Consider the following 25114-nt stretch of genomic DNA (forward strand, 5'->3'; position numbering starts at 1 on the left):
CAGGAGCGCGGAGCACACCCGGCACACGGCGGGAGCACAGACCGGCACACAGGTTCATGATGTATTTTTCAGGCACGCGGGGGACACAGACCCCGCACACTCGGGGAGTACAGACCCCGCACAAGGAAGCCCCTCATACTTTATTGCCGCCCTCAGCCCCGCACCGCTCCCGGCACCCCCACGGCATTCACCGCGCGAGGAGGTTTGAACCGCGCCGGCCGCCGTACGGGGGAGGTGCCACCGCCGCTTACGCGCAGAGCGGCCCCGGCCGCGCCATGGAGCTACTGCAGCCGGCCGCCCTCCTCCTCCTCCCTTTACTGCTCGTCCCGCTGGCGCTCGTAGCCAGGAGGCGCAGCGGCCGGCGGACACCTCCGCTCAGTCTCCTGGTGGTGGCTGGCTCCGGTGAGTGGGGGTTACCGCCAGCGGGAGTGGTTGGCGCCGTAGAGCGGCCACGCAGTGCTCCTGGAACTGCGAGTCCCGGCATGCAGCGCGGTGCGGCGCCCGCCGGTAGGCCCCGGTGCATGCCGGGAGCTATAGTCGCGGTGCCGTGGTCCCTCCACGGCAGCTCTCGCAGCCCGCCCGGGCCGAGCCCCCTCCGCGCTGCCGCCTGTCTTTGGGTTTTTTAGTGCTCGATTTGAGAAACTGTTAGGCTACGTCTTCATGTGGGGCGTTTTCGTCCGTGTTTCAGAACCTTTCCCTCTGGCAGCACGTGCATTTCTCCGGTCACTCCCGAGTGTATCGATAAACTGGTGCAGGACTGACCTGTGCAGCTGCTTAGTCTGCTGACGAAAAATTATTGATGGTGGCGCAGGGCATGGCTTTCCAACGATCGGCACACCCCTGACATACGTGGCGTTTTGTAATTCACCCAAACCACGTTCCTGTGATTTACTCACAAGAGCCTCGCATGGGTCCGTCAGAGGCAGTACAGCTGTGCAAGTGTGTCACCCCATGCTAAGGGGGGCACACACATCTACTACTCCTTGTTACCTCCTCCCCAAAGTTGCAGGGCAATTAATTTGCCCCAAAAAACTAATTCGAAAAGTTGCAATTGACAAATCCGGGCCAGCTTGGATTTCATCACATCAGTATTCCTTTGGTTTCTGTGCACCAATTAATTGAGTAATGGTCTCAGGATCTTCCTGCAATCTGAGTTTCACTGGCAGTTTTATAATTCTTCAAGTCATCTTTACTTCCACTAGGGCTGGAAATGTGCTTGTTTTCCTTCAGTCCTTTGGAATCTAGTTTGTCTGTATTAAAAGAGTACTTTCCCTATATATAAGCTTACCAGGTGAAATAATTCGTGGCAGTTAAGATTCATATAATGATCAAGGCTATTTGAGACTTTAAGTAGGAGTCTCCTACTCTTATGTGAATGCTCAGATGATTGCATTTGTGAAACCTTCAACAAACGTTGCTCACAAGAAAATACCTCCAAACATATTTGAAAAATACAGCATGAAATTGTGTGGAAAGGTGGTAAACTCTCATTTGTAAAAGGGCACACCTGCCTTGCTTGTCAATTGTTCAGCAGTCACGAGTGCTTTACCTGTGTAACAGGTCTCTTAGGAGCCTGGTGACCCTGGTCAGCAGGAGGTAGTAGGAATACATTTAGTTTGCTGTTTTGGTCTATAGCTGCCAGCAAAGTAACACGTCCAGTAAATGCTTCTGCACATAGCATAAGTGCAGTTTGATGTTAAGCTGATCCAGTCCAACAGATAAAGGGTGAGCCCGTTCCAGTTCACCTGTGCACACAGTCTTCTTTCTCTCCCTTTCCCTGTTGCAGTATCCCTGTAGCTGCAGTTCAGGAAGCTCAAATGACAAAAAAAAATTAACCCTGCCCCCTAAAAAGCACAATTAGTACTTCCTCTCCAGTTTGGTGCCAGTTTAGCTCCCTGAATCAAGTGACCTTGCAGTTGGAAGGTTGTGAACACCTGCTCAAGGGCAGTGGTCAGAGCGCCCCGCGGGAGCAGGACTGTTTGTTTTGCCGGCACCAGGCTGTCACGCTGGAGCGGCTGCGAGTGAAACTGCTGCCCAGTTGATTTCGGTATTATGAGCTGGGATAGTACAGTCCCTGCTGAAAAACATCCATCAATACAGCTTCAGTGCATTATCTCCACATTATTTAAACATTTAGTCTTAATCATCCTCTGATTGAATCCTCTACTCTCAGGAGAGCATCACTGAAAGCAGTAGTACTAACACATTTTAAAAGGAAAAGTGACCGATTCAGCTGAAGAAATGGAAAGTTACAAAATTTCCCATATACTAATTGCAGTTTGTTTTGTTTTTGCAGGTGGGCACACAACAGAAATCCTGAGGTTACTTAGCTGTTTGTCAGAGTCCTACTCTCCAAGACATTATGTTTTTGCAGACTCAGATAAGATGAGTGAAGCTAAAATACGTTCTTTTGAACAAAAAAGGGCTGAAACATTCCCCAAATCACAGGTAACTTGTTAAATATATTCGTGTAAGGTAAAATGATCTTAACATGACATTCTAATTCAAGGCAATTTGGAAGTGATTCTTTAAAAGGATATTTATACAAGCAGCAAGTGCTTTTGATTTTCTAGGTATTGATGATCACTTACACTGAAGTTCAGCTTAGAGTGCCATTCTATAGATACTGGGTTTTATGTTTCTAAAAGTGAGCTAAATAACCACCATTGATTATTGGTGTACTAGAGGGACACTGAAAATGCAAAGTAAATCTACTTAAAAATAGCAAATGCTGTTCTTGCTACCAGTTTTCACAACCACATTTCTTACTTTCTCTTAAAACAGTCTTTACCTCCTGTTTATATGTTAATCCATTTAAACTAATGAGGGAACATAATTGTAGTGAAAGTGACCGTACAAAGAAGGCTGTCTCTTGCTCAAGAAAAACATGTTGAAAATAAATCTCTTTTAATTTTGTAAATCAGCCAGCCATTGAAATGTTATTTGTAGCTATAAATATACTGGGTCAGAAATATGGTGGGGCAGATTCTTTTTTAATTTGGCATTTCCCTCGATGACACAATGTATTTTTTTAAAATAAATTATATATAAAAATGTTTTATGTAAGTAAACCTTAATTGAAATTGTATTGGTTTTGTGTCTTCCTAGACTGTGTTTTGGTTGTATTTTAAAATAAAATATTAAACGTGTTTAAAAGACATGCAAGGCCTCTGAATGTCAGAGTTTTGTGGCTGATGATCTGAGCAAATGCTGAACTCCTAAAAATAATGAAAAAAATCATTAAAATATCTTGTTTATCTTTTTATCAAAAATTTGCTTGCTTTGAGCTAGTTTGCTGTATGATTAACAGACAGCAGCATGACTGCTGACTTAAAGTGTGATCTGACATCCAGTGAAATTAGTAGAAAGATGGTATTTTTTTATTTAGAGATTAGAATAAGTACAATGGAAGTGAGTGTTCTAACTATAAAATCTTAAGTTCTTTTGAGCAAACAGTACAACACACAGTAAAATAATTATTTACATGGTGTCGATTTCATACGGTGCACTTGCATTGTCTTCAGCAGTGCTACTGGGACAAAAGGATGTAGAATTTAGTACCAATGATTTTTAGAATAAGTCCTTTTACTGTAAAGCAACTGCTGCTAAGGTGAGCAACAGGCTCACTTGGCAATGACATTTTTAAGTTTGCTTACCCCACTTCCACCTTGGAAGTTGAAGCCCACAAGCTGCCAGATCAAGTGGGGATGATTTAGTTCAAATTGAGCATGGCAGTCTCTTCTCTCGTTGTGCACTGAGGATGAAAGTTTAGTAAAGCAACCAGAGGTTCTTCCTGTTCTGAGAAATCTTGTTTGCTAAATAGCCATTCACACAGTCATATTCACTTACCTGAAAAATGTCCAACCCTAAATTACTAAATTTCTTAAAAATACATATTTTGAGTATTAAAAGATAATTTTCCATTAGTTCACTTGTTTTCGCTAAGCAACTTCCCTTTTATACCCCCTCCAACTGCTAACAGATCATGTAGTTATATTTTCCTTTAACATTTAAAGCCAGAGGAATATTTTTGGCTGCATATGAGTTTGATGTCTGGATAACAGATGCTCATTTTCCTTTGACCATTCTTTTTCCACTGAGCAAAAGTATTTAGAGAGAAAATGGAAGATAAATTTTGGAAAGTAAAGATCACATGCCTATAACATGTATTTGCTAACTTTCAGAGTATGCTTTCAGCTACTGGCACAGAGTATGTGTTTTGTTACCGGGGATGCTGGAGATCATCGAGCATTTAAAAATAATGTGCTTGTAGCTTCTTACAGCTTTGAATAGAAAGAGAAGTCTGAATGCTTCCACACATGGTTATTCCCTTCCTCATCTTGTCAAGGAAGTAAATTTTTCCAGATATAAGGACCAGATGGAAGACAAATTAGAGAAATGACCTAACAGAAAATCAGTGATGTAAGAGAAAATTATAATGTAAAAAAACCCCCACAAATACTTTTCTTTTTAATCTGTGGTCTAGCCCAGTTCCAACAGCTGCAGTATTCAGGGAGAAGGAAAAGAATCCAGAATGAGCATCTTGCTTACAAGAAGAAAAATGCTGTACCTCAACCTACTAAGTCACTTGAAAAAAAGAAATCCAAAATGCCTCCTATGAAAAGTCTCTGGTCCTGCTATCACTCTGTTGCCCCCAGCCTGTAACCACAACTGTTCCATGTGGATGCCCCCAGAGCTGTTACTCAGGGAACCTTCTATGCTCAGCATAGGGAACCTGCTGCAGTTGCTGTCAGCCTACTCTAGCAGCAGCAGGACAACTTAGATTTGTTGGCTGATGAACATGAATTCTTCCCTGGATCTTATATTCCCCTTTGTCATGTCTGAGTTGAGCAACCAGATTAACTAACCTTTGCATAAACTTCTTCTGACCATACATTTCCATTTTTTGTTTCATGAGAGAGATTATGCTAAGAAATCTTGTTTCTCAGCATGAAAAAGAGCTGTATAAACCCAGTTTCTGTGAAAGCATTGCAGTGTGTTCAGTTGACCATATTATAATAATTCACAGCAGTTGCAGTTTTCCACCAGCTTTTCCTTGCATGCTTGCATACACCAATATTAACTAGGTAAAGGATTAAAGTTTCCAGCATGCTTTTTAAAAAGAATAGATAAAATCAGCATGATTCTTACTTGAATTCTACAAGTAAATTTCTTCTTTGATACTGTTTGGGGTCCCTGCCAAGTTTTACTGTAATTACTTAGGGTTTTTTAATGATGAAGAAAATCACATGCAGTTTTTTTTGTCAAATACTCTTTAAAACCGTTCTTACAGTGAAGGTTCATCTGAATAGTTCCACTGAAACCTAATCTGCCTAAAACTGTCTTATCATACCCATATTTCTTCCAGGACTGAGTACTATGCAAGGGTCTAAACTCCCTTTACAGCATTTCTTTTTATCTTCTGAACTCTTCCAAAGCTTTAAGAAACAGGCAGTGATAACCAGAAACTGTTGAATAGGGAGCAGGGGGCATGTTTATTTTTCCATATTCTGTTGTCAGACTAATGCAATCAGAGTTTCAACACCTGCAAGTAAAACATAAGAAAAACAGTTTATAACATCTGTTAATGCCTCTTGGTATCACAGCTATTAAAGAAACATATCACAACAAAACAAGTTAATTTTGGCTAAGAAAATTAACAGTCTGTATTTATAAACGTTGGGGTTTTTTTATTCTTTCCACCTTATGTATTAGAAAAGTCCCAGTTAGTGCTATTAAGGACTCATTTGTAGTTTGTGTTTACTGTACAGCCACTGTTAACATGATCTTTCCTGGGCACAAATCATCAGGACTAAGCTATAATAATTAGCAGTGTGTATTTGAACTAACTGGGCAACTTACAGTATTTATATTTAGTGTTTCTCACTCCCAGTAGAAGTTCTGGAGTGGCAGTGATCTGCTGTCCCCGATGAAGTGAGATAAGGACCACTGTCCACCTGAGCAGTGTGTCAGTGTCACTGAGCTGTGCACTGCAGCCTTTATATTTGTCTTTCATTTAAACAGTCAAAAATTTCATTAGGATAAGGACTGCCTTCTGACATAGCACTAGTTCTTATGTGTAGTTTTTATGTGTAGCTCCTCTGCATCATAGTAAAAGCCACCTATGAAGAGTGCAGGTAGCCTAACTGCTGTTACCTGCTCACAGTGTTTTGAGACAAGAAGAAAACATCCTTGTTTTATTAATTTGATATCTTTTACGCAGTAAATAATCTTTACTTTTTCCTAGGGAAAGAACAAAGAAAATTATTTCTTTATTTTTAATTTAATAATAAGATGTTCTTTCCTCTTTATGCAAATGTTTTACATTTTGAATATGCATCTTACATATCTCTTGAATACTCACTGGGTACTCATGTAAAGGATAGCGATATTTGCTTTTACATTTTTTAATAGCATTCGCCGGGCATTAACTGAGAAGAGCAGCTGCATTTTCTGCACTGTAAATGCACAAAGGGTTTAAGCAGGCGAGAGGCAGCAGAGTCCCCGTGCGCGGGTTGTGCGATCGGACGGGCTGGCGGCGCGGTGCCCACGAGGTGCCGCACTCGGCTCACACACCGCGGGGCAGCTCCTCCGCCCGGCTGACTGTGGCGCTGGGAATGTTGTAAAGTAACCTGAGAAGGGATTAAACAACAGGTATATAGTTCTAGTATTTGTGTTTACTCTATTGCCAGGAGCGCTAAGCATCACACCACAGGCATCTATGCAAAGCTCTTATACCCAAACATTTCCAAACTAGATGTAAAAAAAAAAAAAAAAAAAAAAAAAAAAAAGGTTGGCACAGACAGAAGTAGTAACACTATAGAAGGAACAAAAACATTCTTAGAAAAGTAACAGCTCCAATTATCGTGCTCTCTTCCAGTTCACCCTTCATCGCATTCCCAGAAGCCGTGAGGTTAGACAGTCTTGGATCTCCTCTGTGGTAACAACCCTATACTCCATACTCTACTCTCTTCCTTTGACCAACAAACTGAAACCAGATTTGGTAGGTAAATTTTAACTCGTTGAGAATCAGCATCATAAAAGCATTTGGAATATCAACACATTGCAGACTGTCTCATATGCTCTAGATTTACAATTCGCAGGAAAAGTATTTTGTAATATTAAATTAAATGTAGCAGCAATACATCAAGAGAGAACAGGTTGCACTGCTGGTGAATTAGAGCAACAAATACCAGTTTTCCCTCTCAAAGTTTGCAAGTAACATCAGAGTGTGTCATTTCCTTGTTAATGCTGGTAGAACTAGCAAAAACAAAGTTGCTATTCTTGATAATATCTCTTTAGGATTGCAACAGCACAAACTATGCCTGAAAGCCCGGTTATCCTGTTGGCTGGACTTGCTTCTAAAATGGTATGACCAGTCTGGCACAGACAGGTTCAGACCAGCACAAATATATACAGATTCAGTTCTTGTGCTTACATGGACTTTTGAGCTACAATGCATATTTATTTAGTTTTTGGCTGACTGACATTAATTATCTCATCTAATGGCAAAAAACATCACTGCTGAATAGCAACTCCTCAGCACTTTGGTAACTTTTCAAGCTGTTCACAAAACTGCACTCTCATGCTAATTACAGCATTCATTTAAAAATATTCCACAGAGTTAAACAAGTCAGAAGCATTCAGGGCTGTCAAACTGTAGAACTAAAATGGAGATACCCAATCAATAAAATTTTGTGTTAGTGCAAAAGGTACGCACTGGACTCCTAGTTTTAAGTCTTACAATTCTGTTAGAGAAAATTTGGTTACAACTGGTATTTTTCTTTTTTGCTAGACCTGAAAGACTCTGAAGGAATCAGTAATGTAAACTTGAATTTTTTAAAAAAGCCTTATTTTAGCAAAATTTCAAATTAATATTTTATGAGGTTTTAAATATTTTATGAAATGTGTAAAGACTAATGCAGTTACAAGGTATTTTTCATAATTTCATAGCAGCATCTGACACCCACAGAGGTCATTTGTAAGGAGACTTTTTTTAACTCCCACTGTGAACTGTATGGCTAATTCTAAAGAGGCTTTTGTATATTTGTGGCATTCTGAATGTTTAGAGGCTGCTGTGAATAATTTGATCTCATTGGCTTCAATAGTACTGGTCAGTTCCTCTCAGATCAAAAGCTACTTGCTTGCTGGAATTTTCCAAGCAATTTACTGTGCAGAACAACAGAAGTAGCTTTTTTGCATTTATTGTTTTTCAAACCTATTCTGAAAAGATAAAGTTGGGAGAGAGGAGAAGATGCCATATTATTCTTTTTACGGAGGTTTTAGTTGGGGCAGGGGAAATAGTCAAGTTTGTTTACATGAAGCAGACAGAGCAAATGTGAGTAATATTTAATAATCACTTGGCTATACCACTGTGTTAGGTTAATGTATATGTACCTTTTTCCTTCTTGCAAAAGAAATTGACTGAAAAAATCTCACTGTGTAGCTTGTAGGAAGCAGGAAGTTACTAATGTAATTCCATGTGCTCTCTGTTTACAAAAGGAATTTAAGGTGACAGTGAGATTTACACATAAAATTATTAGAAATAGTTTTGGAGTTAATAAACTATGATAAGCTATCAAAAGACTAGCATTTTCAAAAAACACTTAACCTTGTAAAATTGAGGATACATTTTAGCAAGGCCTTTAAGCCCTTTGTAGTGTTCAAGGGAACCACTGACTCAAAATGATATCCAAAGAGTCTTTATCCATGATTAGAGAAGGGCTGGAGGGGAGGTTGTCCCCAGTTACTTTTTCTCAGGTACAATTATCAACCACAATAGTAGCTGGCAGAAGCATCTCTGGCATTATGCCAAATCTTACAGCACTTGAAAGCTGCTTACATACTACTACTTGTATGTGTATCTTAGTTTCAGAATTCTGTAAAATACAGAAACTCAGAGAGCTCCAAAGATTTTAAAACACTTATCCAAGGAGAGTGATTCAGGGATTAGAATGCCTCACATGTCCAGTGAAAAGACTGTGTGGTATGTGAAGCAACTGGTAGTGTTTAATTGCCTTTAGACAAAAAGGTTTGCAGGGAATTGCAACTCACCCTACCCTTGGCAAAATGCAATGCTTAGTAGTTTAAAGAACTAGAAAGGCTGGGACAAATGCTTAAGTTCACAGTACTCATCTGTAACTTTTGGCATGGAAATCAAGACCTGAGTTTAGAAACAAGGACAGTATTACATCATGCTGAGAGCTTCATATTTTTAAACACCAGAGCTTATGGGTACTGTACATTTTCAGTCTAGACACTGGTTCTGTTTAACTGCAGGAGGGAAAGACTACTTTGAATTGCTTCTAAATCATTTGTATGTATGAATGATCCCCAAATCTTTACATTTGCTTTTAGGCTTGTCAGAAATACGTGTATGTATGAAGGAATGACTAAAGTCTTCTCCAGGCACCCAAAAGCTAGAGAAATGCAGAAGTGTTGCAGTTTTCAAGAAATGTAGGACAAGAGAAGTACTGCGAAGGGAACCTGAAACCATTAGGTGCACAAAGGCAAGGTTTGGAACAGATAAGCTTAGTTTGGCATAACTTGCATATCTGCAGAATAAAAATAGCTGGAAAGGGGAAACAGCAAACCAAGCTGCACAGGAGTTACTTGCTATGTGCTTATTTACATGAGCACTGTGTCCCTTTTTGTATCTCACACTGATCTTCTGGCAAAGCTTCTTGGTTTACTTTGCATGAGAAAGCAGTTCCATCCAACCCTTCTTCAAGATAGTGAGTTCAGAAAGAACTGAACAACTTCCAGGAGACCTTTGCTGTCTTGCAGGACCTGACCCACACTTGAAATGGGCCCCCAGAGAGTTTAAGAAATGTAGAAGTTAGCTTAGCTGTTCAGTTTGAGATCGTCTTCAGGAGGCCCATTTCTGAGTTACGAACATCTGCACTCTGCAAAGTCAAGTCCCTTTAGAGATATTAAACCAAGTAACAATTAAGATGTCAGAAGTGATGATCAGATTGTGTTTCTATAGCCAAGAATTATAGAAATATAAGTGTCAGGGTGTTTTGCAAGCAAATGTATAGTGGGCAGTTTTTACAACATTAATCTGCCTTAGGTAGGCTTTCTATACAGTGGCCTAAAATTCCAGGGAAGCAAGGCTTGTGCCAGCACACTCTGCCTACACCTACCTTCGCCCAGAAAAGCTTTTAAAACCATTCATCAGTTGCAGCCAGATTTAGCATGCAGTTGTAGCTCAAAGACTGCAAATTCCTACCATGAAAACAGGCAGCTGGTCAGAGAAGAGAGATTTATTGTCTTCGTTGAGAGAAAGGCTAAGAAGATGCATAAAACCAGAACAAGATGTTATAAGATCTATTTTCTAGGAAAAGATGCAAATCCTTCTTAGTTACAGAAATTAGAAAAGCTGCACAAAGATTTTTCCCGAAGATAGAGAAAATTGCTGGATTAGTTGATGTACAAGAAGGAATAAACTTAAGTTATATGATATGCTTTAAGTCAGTCAGTAGATACAAGTTCAAAGGAAACTGATCTTCAGTTCTCTTGCTGCTTACAGAACCACTGTTCTTGGGCTGGTTTGCCAACCCTTCAACCAGGTTTTCAGGTGATCTAGCCCTTTGTCTGGGTCATGATTATCCTGGTCATTCTGGCATACCTGAAATTCGAACCGGAAACAAAGGATGTGCACCCACCACACAGCAGAAAACTACAAAATACTATATCCAGGCCTTGTTTTCAGCCATAGAGGGGTTATGTAATTGGACTAGCGATTTGTTGTCCTTTAATATAATTAAATTTCACCTAGAACTGTGCAGAAATGCTGCATAAAGCCTTATTCATTAGTAGATTGCACATCCTGGACCCTTAGGACCAGACTTTATTCCTTTTCTGGGGACACTTCTCAGCAGTTCCTACTGCCTAAGGGCCCTACAGAGCCTGAAATAAGCAGATATTTTCAGATCACTGCTATTTGGAAAAACCTGGGTTAAATCAGGCAAAGAAGGCGGTCCTCCCACATTAGGGCCTCCTTCCTGTGGGAAGCCTGGAGTAAGAAGTTTGCATTTGCACAGCAAGAACAAGCTCTGCTGTCTCCCTCCCCACCAGCTGTCAATTGAATGAGTCTCTCCTTGTTAAAACTTCTTTCTAGAAGCCTGAAACCTGCACAGCTCATCATGCATGTAGCCATCTACCTATTCTTTTATGACTGCACATCCCATCACACATGCCTGGTCCCCTGACGGCTTAAACTGACTACAGGCAGCTTCTTATTACAGAAATGTTCACACAGTAAGCTAAATGAAAAGAGACCATTATTTCATTTAGCTAAGATTTTCCATCCTTTGTGCCCTGCCCAAAAGCTCACTCTAAGAAATTACTGTGACAAATAGCAAGTTATTGTCCCTACCACGGTTCTTATTGGAACTTTGTGGAAAGCTACAAAATCTGGGTGGTAGCATTTTTTTCTCTATTCACTTCATAACAAGTGAACTTTGTATAATACCATGTTAAGACTATCTGCTGCATTCTTTTACACACTGAATCTTTCACCACTAATTTATCATTCTTTTGGACCAGACTGACAGTGTGTTTGACCTACTGTTGTTGTTCTAGGATCAAAATAGTCAAAATAAGCAAGAGTAAGAATATTGGATTAAGACCTTCAGTGGCACAAATTGTTCAGTCAAAAAACCCCGAAGTTAAGCTATTAAAATTTGTGTTTAACTTCTTGGTGTTGATGAAAATCAGTTTTATTCACTGGTCCTCTGCCCTGTGTGCTGTGTACTGCTACACTGCACTCACAATGTAGAATCACCCTGCTGAGCACAGATAAACATCTAAACCTATTCCAATTGGTTGGTTTAAAGCTGTAGCTCTGGTCTTTCTGTAACTGCTGCTTAGACATGGCTATAGACACTACATTTCAGAGGAAGGACAGAAGTGTTAGTAAAGCTGAACTGAGTTCTTAGCTTAGATTTAAGCAGACTTTAGACATAAAAGAGTCTTAACTCATCAGCTATCAGGTTCATCGTGAACCTAATGAACATCCTGGTCACACTTCCATGTATGTTATGAAGCGTAACAGTCTTGCTCAGTCTAACCACTGGTATGAGATACAGATTGCCAACACCTCCAGGGTTTGCATTGTGAAGGTATTTCAGGCAGGAATTTGATGCGCATTCTTGCTATGCCAACTTCAGTGTTTAGGCAGTAGCCTGAGATATGTTTTATGTACATATAAAATGTCATGTTTAGCTAACCTAAAATACTGCTTTCAAGTTCTAGTTAAATGAATGCTTGACTAATGTAAGACACATAAAGATTTGCAATAAAAGGCTCATTTTAGGCCACTATTACTAATATATATGAGTATATTTAACAGTCCTTGGATTTAATTTCTCCTTTTGAGTAGAAGCAGGCTACTAGAATAAGTAGCACTTTTTATACCAGGAAATATAAAAATTATTTGTAAATAAGCTCTAAAAGGTTGGATAGTATTTCTCATGGTGACCAAGAGACTGTAGTCAGGTTCAGATTCAGCCAAGGTGACATTGCTGAAAGACAGGTAGGACCTAGTATTTGTAGCTACAGACGTAGTTCAGTGAGTACCATTTCATTTACTTGGCAAAGGCCTTTTACAGAATTGTTTTATGACCAACTTTTTCATCTACACAAAGTCAAATTTCCTTTACTTTGTACAATTTTTGAGCAGCAATAAACCACAGACCCACTCCATAGTAATGTAGGTAGGGAGTTAGTTTATTCTCCACCCTGTATCTGCTTTTTAACCAACCTTCTATCCATCTCCCACAGTTTCTCAAAAGACTCACTGGTTGTTTTGTTGGTCCTACTGACAATCTGGGTCTTAATATGATGTTTTAATAGCCAACACTAACATTCCCATAGACTTGAACATTTCTACTGGTTTCACACTTGTCATTTATTATTTCTTTTAATTGATTCGTTGTATGTTTCTCATTTTACACTTGGCAACTAGGCTAGGAAGTGTGCTAATGGCAACTACCACTCCAAAATCCTTTTAATCCAAATGACAGACCTGCCACCTGTCATACAGGGGCAGTTAAGCAGAGTGCCTAAGGTTAGATTAATTAAAAAAAATTAGTAAATTAAAGCCTGCATGTTTCTTTATGCATGCAAATCTAGCTTCTCAACCTTTGCTCACTAAGCTATTGCCTAACTTCGGAGGCTCTTAATGACCCCAGTTATCTTTCCTCTTCATCAGTAAAGCCCTTGGGCATACCCAGAAACAGACCTGAGCTGGTTTAAGTCTTTACACTGTCATATAGCCACATACATAGCTGAGCTCCTGTGCTCTGCTGAAATCCAGAAACAAGGAGCTTCCCTCACTACTTTGTATGTGGATGCTCATGCAAATCACAGTAAGCTGGCCCTGTTCCCTTGTCTCTTGCCCCTGAGGACAATGGGCTGGTAACTCTAGGTCAGGCCACTAAGTGCCTAAAAGGCAGAAGTGACAATGCCTAGTGCTGTTACAATTAAATTCTGTTGTTACATCTAGTTCCTAGTGGTTTTGTGAAAGCTCTCCTTTTCTCCCATAGAAAAATCCACTAGGTAGGATTTTTGTCTCCCTCTCCCCAAACCTTTATAAAGTAAGAGCTGCAAAAGAGAAGGAGTTAGTGATGCTTCCCAATGTATTTCATTCCATGATGCAAGTACTACTCATCAAAAAAAAAGTACACATTAGAAACCCAGCTGCATAGTGTGCTAATTTAAGTCCTTGCTCTTCCACTTCTCTCTTCCCCACTCTGGCATTCACCGATCTTATTTATCCTGCTTAGGTAAGCTGCCTGTAGGACCACACATGTCTCTGCTTGTTTTGAAGAGCACCTCACTTACTGTGTAAATGTATGATAATAACAACAGCAACTGTACCAACAAATACAGAGGTGGACAAGGAAGGCTTTCATGTAAATGCTACAAGCTGCTGACCAGCCCGAACACAAGCTGTTGATGTAGAACATTATAACTACCTTTTTGCACCCCTGATGATTCAAGCGATTTAGACAGTAGAAGATAAAAGTGTACCTAGGTATAATTCAGTTCTACCTTAATTACCTGATTTCTACCTTAATTACCTGATTTAATCAGACTACACAGCTAGTTTTGGGGGTTTTTTTGTCCTATCTTGCATTCTGCAGCTAAGTTCAAACAGAAAATAGGGTGTGAAGTTTTACCTGGTTTTATGTACAGGTTGTGGAGGGAACTGGATAAGATCTTCACTCTTCAAAAAGTAATAAACCAGTAGGTAGTTTAGTTTTATTGTTCAAACAGAACCTGAAATTCTTCTTTTCCCCCATCAATAGCAATAAGAAGGAATTGTTGAAAAAGGTTCCTGCTTTTTTTTTAAACCCTAAAAAAATAACAATTCTAAGCTAGTTTCTCTCAAGGTTCAAAACTTGAATTTTCAGATATGCTAAATAGCAAGACTAGCAAAAGCTTTAACAAGAACACTCTCACTCAATATTTGGGTAAGGAGAAATCCCTTTCTCTCAAATTCTCACGTTTCTCTTGTTTTTCTGATTACTAAATTTATCTACCCTGAAAGAGTTATTTCTATGACTGCAGTATCTCTGTGTGGATGAGCAATGTGTCTCTTGAAACCTTTTAGGGTTACTAATTTACGAAAAAAGTAACAATTTTTCTCTGTTTGCCATCCAGACTTTTGTTGCCACCAAAGTAACTACCAGAAATTTATTCTTAATAGATAGGGTCTGCTATATTTTAACATACTAAAAAATATTCAAGACAAAATAGCATGTACATTTTATCTTATTCTCAATGTATGCTACTGAATCAAAACACATACTAATAAAAGCAATACTCTCCACCCCTGGAGATCTTTATTGAGAAGGATTTACAGGAATTTTGATGTGAGGAATGTTATTGTTTTTCAGGTGTTAAAACAGAAAATGTTGATGTGAGAGAAAGCAAGTGCTGTGCCCTAAATCCCATGGTGAGTCCATAGCAGAGCTGTGGGTACAACCCATGCTTCTTGACTCTCCAGGCTTGCATCTTGTTCATGAGCTCATAAGAGAAATATAGTTATAATTAAAATTTGAGATTTGTTTACTGATGCTTTTGTGAGCTTAATTTTACCATTAAAGAATCTCCAACATTGAAAAAGCATGCCCCAGAACTGCAGGGGTATAATGCTTGCCCTGGTGTTTCCCACAGATTTGAGGATTGTTAAGGATACACTGAGAAGTCAAGGGAAACTTTGCGAATTATGGGACAAGAAATGGGCACAGCTGAAACCAAGAAGCCAGATTACAGCAGCTTCTGTAGTGAAGGAAAAATTGTTCAGCTGGATACATCACCTTACAGGGCATTAGTGTGAAGCTTTTAAAATTGTAATATAGTACTAAAAAGAAGCAAGGGCTGATGAGCTCATGAGAATCTGTAATTTACATAGCAGAATACAAATTAACTCATTGTGTTCTTCTCATGCCACAGAAATGGCCACCTTTCCCCATCAAAACAAGAAACACACAAACAAAAACATTCATTGTTCCTATAACATAGGAATATCTAATGGGTTTTTTCCCTACATTGTTAAAAAATAAGTATTGTATAGCAGTTAAAAAGTAGGACTTACACAGATATACAGACATCATGCGGTTAACCCAGTTTGGGTACACTTTGTGTCACTCAACTTACCTTTGCCTTTTTTAGTAGTTCTCTGTCACCACCACCTCCTGTTCCCTTAGTCATATCTCCAGTTGTTTTGCACTGTAGAGTAGGGAGCATTACCAGAACTAAGGAGGCCTGAGCAATGTCCTGAATATGCTCCAGGAGGTAACTCCGTGTCTGGTAAAGTAGTCTTCAGTTCACATGTGAATATCCCACCACAAGCCTCTCCAGCCCCAGGAAGCTGGGCAGTTTTTCTACTCTTGCCCAGGTAACAAAGGCCAATCTCTGCAGAAGTCATTAAGGAGAACAGCAGGTGTTGACAATTTCTTATGCAAAACAAATCACACATGTTTTCCACTTTCTACTAAGTTTGGGGGGACTTATGTTGTCCTCTCTTTGATTGGTGTAATTTGGGAACATCAGTAGTACTTAAACACTTGCTTATTGAAGATATACAGCAAATGTATGTTTACATATTTATGAGAAAAACTGCAAGTTTTCTGCTTTACTCATTTTTGCTTTAATCAATGGCCTGACATTTAATCCCGGTGAAGCTGTGAGCTCTGCTTTCAGTGTTTTCACTGGTAAATGTCACTCTGCCACAGTGCTGCATTCACCAACTCTGAAGTAGCTTTTATCAGCAGTGGTGCCATGTGCCAGTGTTCTCAGTGTGCCAGACTGCTGGCTTAGCTAATTTTTTTTCAACAGCTGTGGAAAATATCTGAAACATAAAAGCAAGAACTATTCGATTTTTATATGAAAGTGATTAAAATGAAATTAGATTTGTAGAGTAGCTAAAGATAAATTTTGTATTCTGATCCTTTACTTTTAAACCTCCATTAATATACAGCTTGGTTAGTTTATTGTACTGTTTAAACTCTGGTTAGATGGAATTGGTAGAGGTTTTTAGTATGTACAACTTAGTTTACAGACCTAGCTATGACCCCAGGCAGCCAGTGAGCCAATTCAGCAGTGAGCTGGGCATTTCTTTGCATTAGAGGTGCATGTAAGTGGTGTAGAGAGACCTGGAGCATTGGCTTCTGGAACAATCCCTTACCACTTGTTGGCAACAAAGTCAGATAGCCCAGTGACCAAGAAAGTCTTTGGGCAGTTGCAGTTCAAAGGTGACACAAAAATTGTCTTTGGCCCTTCTTTCCCCCTTTCTGCTGCCTCCTTAAGGGAGGCTGAACCAAATAAACCAGAGATTTTTGAGACATATCTCATGCAACACAAATATTCTACAGGCAGCCTTGTTGCTAAAGTAAATAGATATTGGGAAACACCCTGAAAAGCTGATTGACCTTGTAGAGGCCCTGCTCCCTTCTTGCCCAGTAGGTGCCTGTCTCTTCCCTACATACTAATGATTGCCATTGGATTCACTGAGAGATACTTGTATTCTGCTGGAGAGGAAAACCAAAAGTTGGTCTTTTCAAGGTGTAAGACATCAATCATTCTCCAAAAGTTAGTTTTGAATAGTGTTTTAAAATTCACTAGTTGGGCGGCTCATCTTCTCTTACATATTTAAGGAAGGCTGTACATGATTCAGTTCCTTTCCACAGTCAGCAAGTTTGTATACTGGCAGGAGCTGAACAGTAGCATTTCTAGCTTAAAGTTCTGCAATGGTTCCTCTTCTTTATGATATACATATTTATTTTCTCAGAAGTTTCCCCTGTATCCCTTGAAGAGTGTGTGATGTTGGATTCCAGGCAGAAGGAACACTGGCCTCCCTTCCTGCTGACAGTGTGAGAGGGAGTAAGTAGGACTGGTCAGACCAGATTTTTGGAGGGGAATTGCCACTGCAATTGCAACTGCACCAGTTCTAGGTAGGACATGTCTCTAGACACGCACTGAAGGTTAACTGAAGGTTAATTTTTAGTGTTCAGAGAGATTGATTACTAGTTTTGATTTACAGATCATGACCCCCAATTCAGATAGGGACCTATCTGTCTGTGGGCTTCAGCAGGTTTACACCAGTCTCTTTCAGGGGCCAATTCCTAAATCCAAGCATTTTGGAATAGCAACATCTATAATCAGAGTATTTTATGAGCATTTGGCATACATAAATCCTATAAAGCCACGTCTGCTTTGTTTTGTTTGAACTGGTATGTGTGGAAGGGGAAAGAGCAGAGGACATGAGTTATGATCATATCATGGTTTTTTAGAGATGCCAAGTCCATAATTTTCCTGATCCTTTTCCCTGCATGCAAGTGCTTTTCCATGAATCAAAGGACATTTGAGAAGCACCCTACAAGTTAGTCAGTAGAAAGTATAAATTGAGTGCATTATATCAAAACCTGGATATAGGAGAGGTATTTTATTATGATTTTAATTTTGATTATTGCTTTTCTGTTTTGCGCCTCAGCAAAATAACAGCAGCTCAGTGTGGCCTTTAGAGCTACATAGAGGTTTGCAAATAGACCTGTTTACCATTATGTCATTACATGATCTTTTGTGAGTACACTTAGTTTGGAATTCATTGTGGCATTTACCTTTGTGTGTGCATTTAGACACATGGTTTAGTTCACAGGTATGGAAAAGTTACTATGGAATGCTAAAAGGCAGCGTGTGTGGTTGGTTTATGCCCTTCCTCACCAAGACAGATGTATAAAATACAGCTTCTTCATTCTCAGCAGATTGTAAAGTCCCATGGATTTACTTGAAGTCAGGCTCAGCAGGAGGTTTGAAACCACAGTTTGAAACCTCTGGTTTCAAAATAGTATGCAAAGTTGATGTGTTCAGCTGCTTTGCTTCTTAGCTATATAATTGTTATTATAAAATCAGTCCACCACTTCACGTTCCAAATACAAGAATGTGTGGACATTGATAAAATTCCAAGATTAAAAACGTGTGCAGCATATTGCTTGTAAGGGACTTTGAGAAAACATCAGCAAGTCTTGCATGAATAAATAGTTCAATTAAGATCAACAATAAAATTTTGCAAATAGTATTACATTCTGTTGATTCTGATAAGAAACCAACAGCAGTATGGCCATCACATCCCCAAGCTAGATTTCTGGGGCTATGGTAGAGACACAGTATAGGTGAGAGAGTTTAGAACTCAGAAGCACCAAAGCTGTTACCCCTTTTAACTGAGGCAAGATGTTGCCAGCCAGTTTATCAGTGGGATCTTGCCCTGAAGCTGGGAAGGAAACATTCTGAGATGATTGCTACAGCCCTGAAAGAGAAACTCAGACTTTTTTTTTCCCCACCAGTATAATATTTTTCACAGGCTGGTGAACTTGGAACAAAAAAAAAAAGTGAGTTTATAGGATATAGAGCCATGATTTTATAAAAGAACTCTTTATTTCCATGTAACCCCAGCTGTGCAGAAAAGTGCTGATTACATGGTAGTATTTAAGTTTAGTAAGAAATTCCTTGCCTGGAATCCATTTTGATACCAAGTAGAGTGCCTAATGTACCCTGGTTTAAACCTTTTACTTTTAAGCAATCTGGTTTTCAGTTGAATAATGTCCAAAATTAAAAGAGTACTTCCTTTTACTGTTAACATTTATAAGTGAATTTGAGATCCTCTGCTACAAGGATGTGACATGTTTTTACCAAAACAGCTTCCTTCTGTATGCTTGTAACTATCTACTAATGTTTATTAAAAATAAAAAATAAAACCCAATCATGCTTATCAGCTAATAGAGTCTCGTGAAGGTCCTAATTCATCAGCACATTTTTCATGAACTCTTAAATGTTCTGCTGACTTAAGCCAAAGTTCAAGAGGTTTATAACTGGATCTCAGGTTTAATAATCCTAATTAAACTTCTTTCAACTTATTAGGTGCATAGATTTCATGACTGATACAACACAAAGCTGTGACTGAGACTGGAAACTGTTTAAGTTATATACCCAAGGAATTCTAAACTTTTCCTTCATAGAAATTAACTGTGCCATATCGAAGCTCCATGACATGTAAATAAATATTTTTTGGCAACTACTTTGAAATAATGTCTTGTCTTTACCCCCCCCCATTTTTTCATATTCACTTGCTTGTTCTGGTTTTTTCCAATATATTTGGAAATATATTTTTTTCTGTAAATGTAACATTGAATGAATATGCACATTTTTAATTCTTTACTGTATGGAAAAACTCATGGTTTACTTTTGTAATATGTTTCATCTCTTTTAGATATTGTGCAATGGACCAGGAACATGTGTTCCTGTCTGTATATCTGCTCTTCTTCTTGGCCTTCTAGGAATAAAGAGATCAGTCATTGTATATGTAGAGAGCATCTGCCGTGTGGAGACTTTATCCCTGTCTGGAAAGATTCTTTACTACTTTTCAGATTATTTCATTGTTCAGTGGCCTCATCTAAAGGAAAAATATCCCAAGTCAGTATATCTTGGTCGAATCGTGTAACAACAGAAGACAAGCTTTACTTAAAATAAACTCTGCAAGCTCCTCACTGAAGAATTGCATTCATGTAGCAATTTATTTTCAAGAATTCCTATTAAGAAATGAGGCTGGTACTGGAAAATGAGGCAATAATAAAGATATATCTACATTTAGGTAAAATTTTTGTGTAGTTGAGTTTATTGCTGTCAATGAGGTCTGTTTACCAATACTCCATAATGGCTTTTAAGTCAATGCTGTCTCTGTTTTCATCTAGTTTTCCTGCTATGTGAATGGTAATTTTTGTCTACAAATAAATATGGGAATTTGTATGAATGTAACATTTCCTTTAAGGAAACTTTGTGTTTTCTAAATTGTAAGCAACAAAGTCTTTTTCTAGCACAACAGACTTTATTTCCTGTATGCTAGCAGTGAAGTCCCTTGTGAATCCTTAGAGTATAAAGGAAACAGTTATATTAAGTTGGCTTCATGACAGTTTGTACTCTACAGTCTTCCAAACCCCCCAAAGCATTAAACCACTATCATTTTTCCTCTGGTCTTGTCAAAGCTGCCCTTATAATCTGTTGTGCACCTTTTGAAAATTGTTGCTCTGTAGTTAAGATAAATAAAAAGGTGACAAGTGTCATGCTATAGGCACAATACTTACCAATTTAAGAAGCACTTTCTTCAAAGCTCACGTGCAAAAAGCCTTACCAAGCCTATATCAAACAGAGCAAACTGTCAATTGGGAAAACAACAGGTTCAAGCTCTAAAATATAGAAAAAAATGTTACTATCAGTAACAAGGGAAGGAACAGAGTTTCCCTCTCTTTTCCTGATACAGTGAATCTGACTTTCAATATATCCTGTTTTCTTAATTTAAGCACCTTACTTTCAGCAGTACAACATGCTCTTAAGACTTTGCCATGGAAAATGGTATTCTGTACATTGGAACAACTTTTAAAAGGTATTTTGCTGGAGCTAAGTACGTGAAAGCATACTCTAGCACTTCACATTCATCTGGTGAAATGTAATTCTACACACTATCCCACCTATAAAGCAATATAAACACATCTGTCATCTGCACACACACGGAGCTATGTGGCTGGCTACAGAAACACATACAAAGAAAAAAGCTCAAAGAAAAGTAGAAACGCCCAACAGAGTGCACAGCCTGGCTCTGGTGAAGCCAACAGCAGCTCCTCGCGCTGCCGCAGGAGGAGGCTCAGCCTCAGAAACATTTTCCTCAGTGTCTGATACAAAACATTGCAGCAGCTGTTCTGGTAGGGAATGGGGGGGTGGAATTCAGCTGAACAGAAACAGTGGTTTCTGCTGTCAGGAAACAAGGGTCCAGAGGAATAGTCTGCTTTATGCAGAAAATCATTAGAAATCATCAGAAAACATCATGCAGAAAACTACTGCCCAGATATTGCGAGGCCCCGTGGGGAAGGCAATCATTATAACCTGTCCAACAGGCTTAATAATCCTCATCATAAGTAGAGTCCCTTGATGTGGTCACATGTGAGTTCAGAACAGGGAGTTTTTGTGGGTTTTAACTGAGATTATGTCTGAAATTAAAGAGCAGTTAATAGGTTAAGGCTATGTGAGAAGGACTTTGTGCAGCACATACTGAGGTCCTTGAAAATGACTTGGCTGAAGTAAATCTAATGTGTGCAAGGGCTTTTTTTCCCTGAACTGGAGAGAGGACTATCTTATCGTGACTTTCTGCACAGTTGCAGATAGTTTAATAAATCGGAGATACGCTGGACCTTATTATGTCTAATGGTAGTTTATTTTAGATTAGTGCTTTCTGTGCTGAATCTTGCTTTGAATCTTGCTTTCTGTTTTGCAAGGGAACTAGAGTAGAGGGGAAGAGGACAGAGACAGCCTCTTCCTCTGCTCTGGATAAGGGGCAGCAGCACAGGATCAATGCCCCGAGGCTTAGAGAAGCATGAGAAGAGAAAGGCAATGAATGCTTCCATTCATGCACCACATCCCGTGCCTGAATAGCCCACTGGGCTAACAGTGAGGCAGCCGAGGCTCAGATAGCAGAGTTCACATGCTGCTTCTGCTTAGACCAAAGCAGAAGGTAACACATCCTCTCTGGATAAATCCTGCTCTGGATTTATACCTCAGTGAAAGCATCTCCAACTGCTCAGTTACTCCCTTAGTGCCCTGCCCAGGCAGGGATTTGGTGTGCTTTCAAACTGTGGGTTCATAAACTTTATAAGTCTGCCTTTGAACACTGGGGAGTTCCAGGAATTTTCTTCCACCTGTCACCTGCATGGCAATGATAACTGCCAAAAGAAAGCCTGTTCAGACTTGTAACCTCCCATGTAAACATTCTGAAGGTAACATGGATTTCTTCACAAGAGGCTGTTCTGAAAAACTGAATTGCTCCAGGATATCTGATGTGGAGGAGTCTCATTTTCAAGGACTTTTCCCCCTTTACTTCACTGCCAGCCTTTTAGGGGGGCAAAGTCAAGAGAATCTCTGCCCACGTTCCCCAAACAACATGTTTTTTACTCTGTTTGGTCAGCCTGGGAGACACATGTTTAAGTAGCACATAATGAAGTGGTTTTTAATACAGATAGTTGGCTATGAGAGGGTGGGATGGTACCCATTCCCTTGTATTGCTATTTTCCTTACTGGCTCAAGTGCCTACTTGAGAGAGCTCTGGAGAGCTCAGAAACAGGAAGATCACAGCCTGACTCTGACCAAAGCCTTCAACACACCACCACATCTCAGCCATAGGGGACAGTACAGAGAGAAAGAGTTCTCAGCTTGAATTCTCTTAAAGGAAGTCTTCTTATCAACTCCATTGACTTTTCCTTGAAAGGATTATCTCAAATAACTGCTAGTTCTCTCCAAAAGCACAGTGGAGCTGAAGTAAACTAGCATTTTGTTATTGAGTAGCTCTTTCTTATCTTTTGTTTTTAGTAGGTGGGTACAACCAAACAGTCAATTGTTCTAGGGGAAAACTGTATTCTTCCTGCTCCCAGCATGGAACAGAAGCTGGCCCTTCCAGGGTCTGTCCAAAGACTTGAAGGTTGCTGACTGGATTCCTGAAGTTTAGATTCTTGGGTTGTGATGTGTCTCATTTTTTCCCTTAAATATTAACATTGTGGCAAACACATTTACACAATGTACATGAGGGACATTTGGAGTGAAATACATTACTTTTTTTTTTTTCTACATTTCCAAAAAAGGAAACCATAACATCTTACAGATTTAAAGCAAAACGGAGAAGAAATATATTCTTAAAGAAAACAAATATGACTTTATGGAAATACCATCGTGAATATTGGCAAAGATTCAAAAGAGAACAGAAGGCATCCAGAAATTCTTTCCCCGAGTCCTAGCCTGGAAGCCAAATTCTAAATGAGTTTTAGTTATCAAATTGTTTTATCTAGATATGCATTAATCGACAAATATTAAATATTCAGTTGTTTCTCTTTTGACCTGTTTGTCTTCTAATGGGGAGTATATAACGTATATTAGTATACATTAAAAACCAGTTAATTTTATTTTAGAAAAGAAGGAAGGGAAGGTAAATGAGGAGCATCAGTTAGACTGTAATAAAATAACTATGTAAGAAAAATGTTAACTCCTGATAAAAACAGCTTAAGAGATTACTTCCACATTATACCAAAAGAAAGCTAAACAGACGATCTGAAAGCTAAACAGACTGATCTACTTTTAGCCAATGATTCAAATTTCTTACAACTCAGCAGTGACCATTCCAATAAAGTTATGCTGTTCTGTAACATTTTGCAAGACATTAAGGATTTCTGGAGACAGTAGTCAAAGTCCTAAAAACGACTTCCAGAGTTGTACTCAAACAATTCTTCAGACACCTGTTTTCCATGTAAAAACACCCTGTCATAACATAGGACAGTTAATGCCTTGAAACAAAAGATTGCTGTATACAAACAGTACATAGAGCATTTTAGACATACAAATCACGCTCGTAAAGCAAAAAGATCCTCTTTTATCTGCACAAGGGGCCACAGAGTATACACAGATCTGGTGTGACCAATTTTTCCATCCTTTTCTCACTCCCAAATAAACTTATCATTGCGCCTTAGCCAATAACCCCAAGATTAGTTCAGCTGGTTAAAGCCTGGTGCTAATAACACCAAGGTTGTGGGTTTGATCCTGGTATGGGCCATTCACTGAAGAGTGACTCAGTGATCCTGTGGGTCCCTTACAACTCAGAATATTCTGTGAAATCTGAAATTGCATCCAGGCAGCAGCCAGTTTCCCTGAGAAAGGAGAGAAAGTATGCTGTCTACATGGAAGAGTATCTCAGAGTTAGGGAGTGGCACTTGCACAAAAACCTTTACTTTGTTTAGTACCAAGTGGCACAATCCAGTTGAACTCATTTTTACCCCACAATTCAGTCCTCAGCAAATAGCACAAAAGACTCACTGTCACCATTTCTAACAACTGTTCTCTTACATCTTCTTAATAGAAATGAAGGGTTTTAACAGACCCTTGCTAGCTGTCGTCACATTTGCTCAAACACATTGCATACACGGTACTTGTGTTTCTCTTCAAATCACGTTTGTGTTGCCTTTTCCCCTCCTGATCACGCCCGAAACCAAGTCAGGGTGGTGGGCTGTAGAGTTAACTGCAACAGATAGAAGCTGCTGATCTGACAATGCTTTTAGTTCTCTAAAGAAACTTCTCTCCCAGCTGGAGGCACTGGAAATGAATGCAAGTGTACAAGGACTGTAGCCGTAGCAATCCCACTTTGCTTCTGGTAGTTGGTTTAGTAAAAGCCTGACACAGACTACTGCTAGGTCATGCATGTCATAAATGTTGAAGCTTTAAAAGGTCACTTTTTAAAACTTGATTTAGAACTTACTGTGCAAATCAGAAACACATTTTTGTCTGCCACGGGCTGTTTTAAGAAGTATAGCAGGGACAAGCACTAAAATTCTCTTAATAAATATTTTCTACAACAGATTGCAATACCCCTTTCAACCTTGCATAGGTCAGAGCAAATTGGATTCACACTGTCCCTGCAATGCATTTTACATGTTAACTTGGACACAGGTAGAGTCTTCCCTTCCAGTCGAGCAAGGGACATCAAAACCATGGTACATAAGAGCTTTGATCACTGGGGTAT

The 25114-nt window shown here is 39.3% G+C and overlaps 1 protein-coding gene across 2 annotated transcripts; it reads left to right on the forward strand.

Annotated features, from left to right (window-relative positions):
* Positions 1 to 56: 56 nt before the first annotated feature.
* Positions 57 to 20531, forward strand: ALG14 (ALG14 UDP-N-acetylglucosaminyltransferase subunit). Of its 2 annotated transcripts, XM_064664715.1 has the most exons (4): positions 57 to 402; positions 2297 to 2448; positions 6881 to 7003; positions 19778 to 20531. In XM_064664715.1, the coding sequence occupies exons 1-4, from the start codon at positions 57 to 59 to the stop codon at positions 20006 to 20008; spliced, it is 852 nt and encodes a 283-aa protein (XP_064520785.1). In that variant the 3' UTR covers positions 20009 to 20531. The 2 variants fall into 2 exon arrangements, with proteins under 2 accessions (XP_064520785.1, XP_064520786.1); XM_064664716.1 differs by lacking the exon at positions 6881 to 7003.
* Positions 20532 to 25114: the final 4583 nt, after the last annotated feature.

Source organism: Pseudopipra pipra, chromosome 9 (assembly GCF_036250125.1).
Source record: "Pseudopipra pipra isolate bDixPip1 chromosome 9, bDixPip1.hap1, whole genome shotgun sequence".
NCBI classification, from domain to species: Eukaryota; Metazoa; Chordata; class Aves; order Passeriformes; family Pipridae; genus Pseudopipra; species Pseudopipra pipra.

What these genes read in the sequence shown, in the direction of transcription:
- ALG14 (XM_064664715.1), top strand. Translation starts at nt 57, where the DNA reads ATGATGTATTTTTCAGGCACGCGGGGGACACAGACCCCGCACACTCGG. An exon ending in CCTGGTGGTGGCTGGCTCCG is followed by an intron (nt 403 to 2,296) that starts GTGAGTGGGGGT and finishes TTGTTTTTGCAG; the next exon opens with GTGGGCACACAACAGAAATC. An exon ending in AAACATTCCCCAAATCACAG is followed by an intron (nt 2,449 to 6,880) that starts GTAACTTGTTAA and finishes GCTCTCTTCCAG; the next exon opens with TTCACCCTTCATCGCATTCC.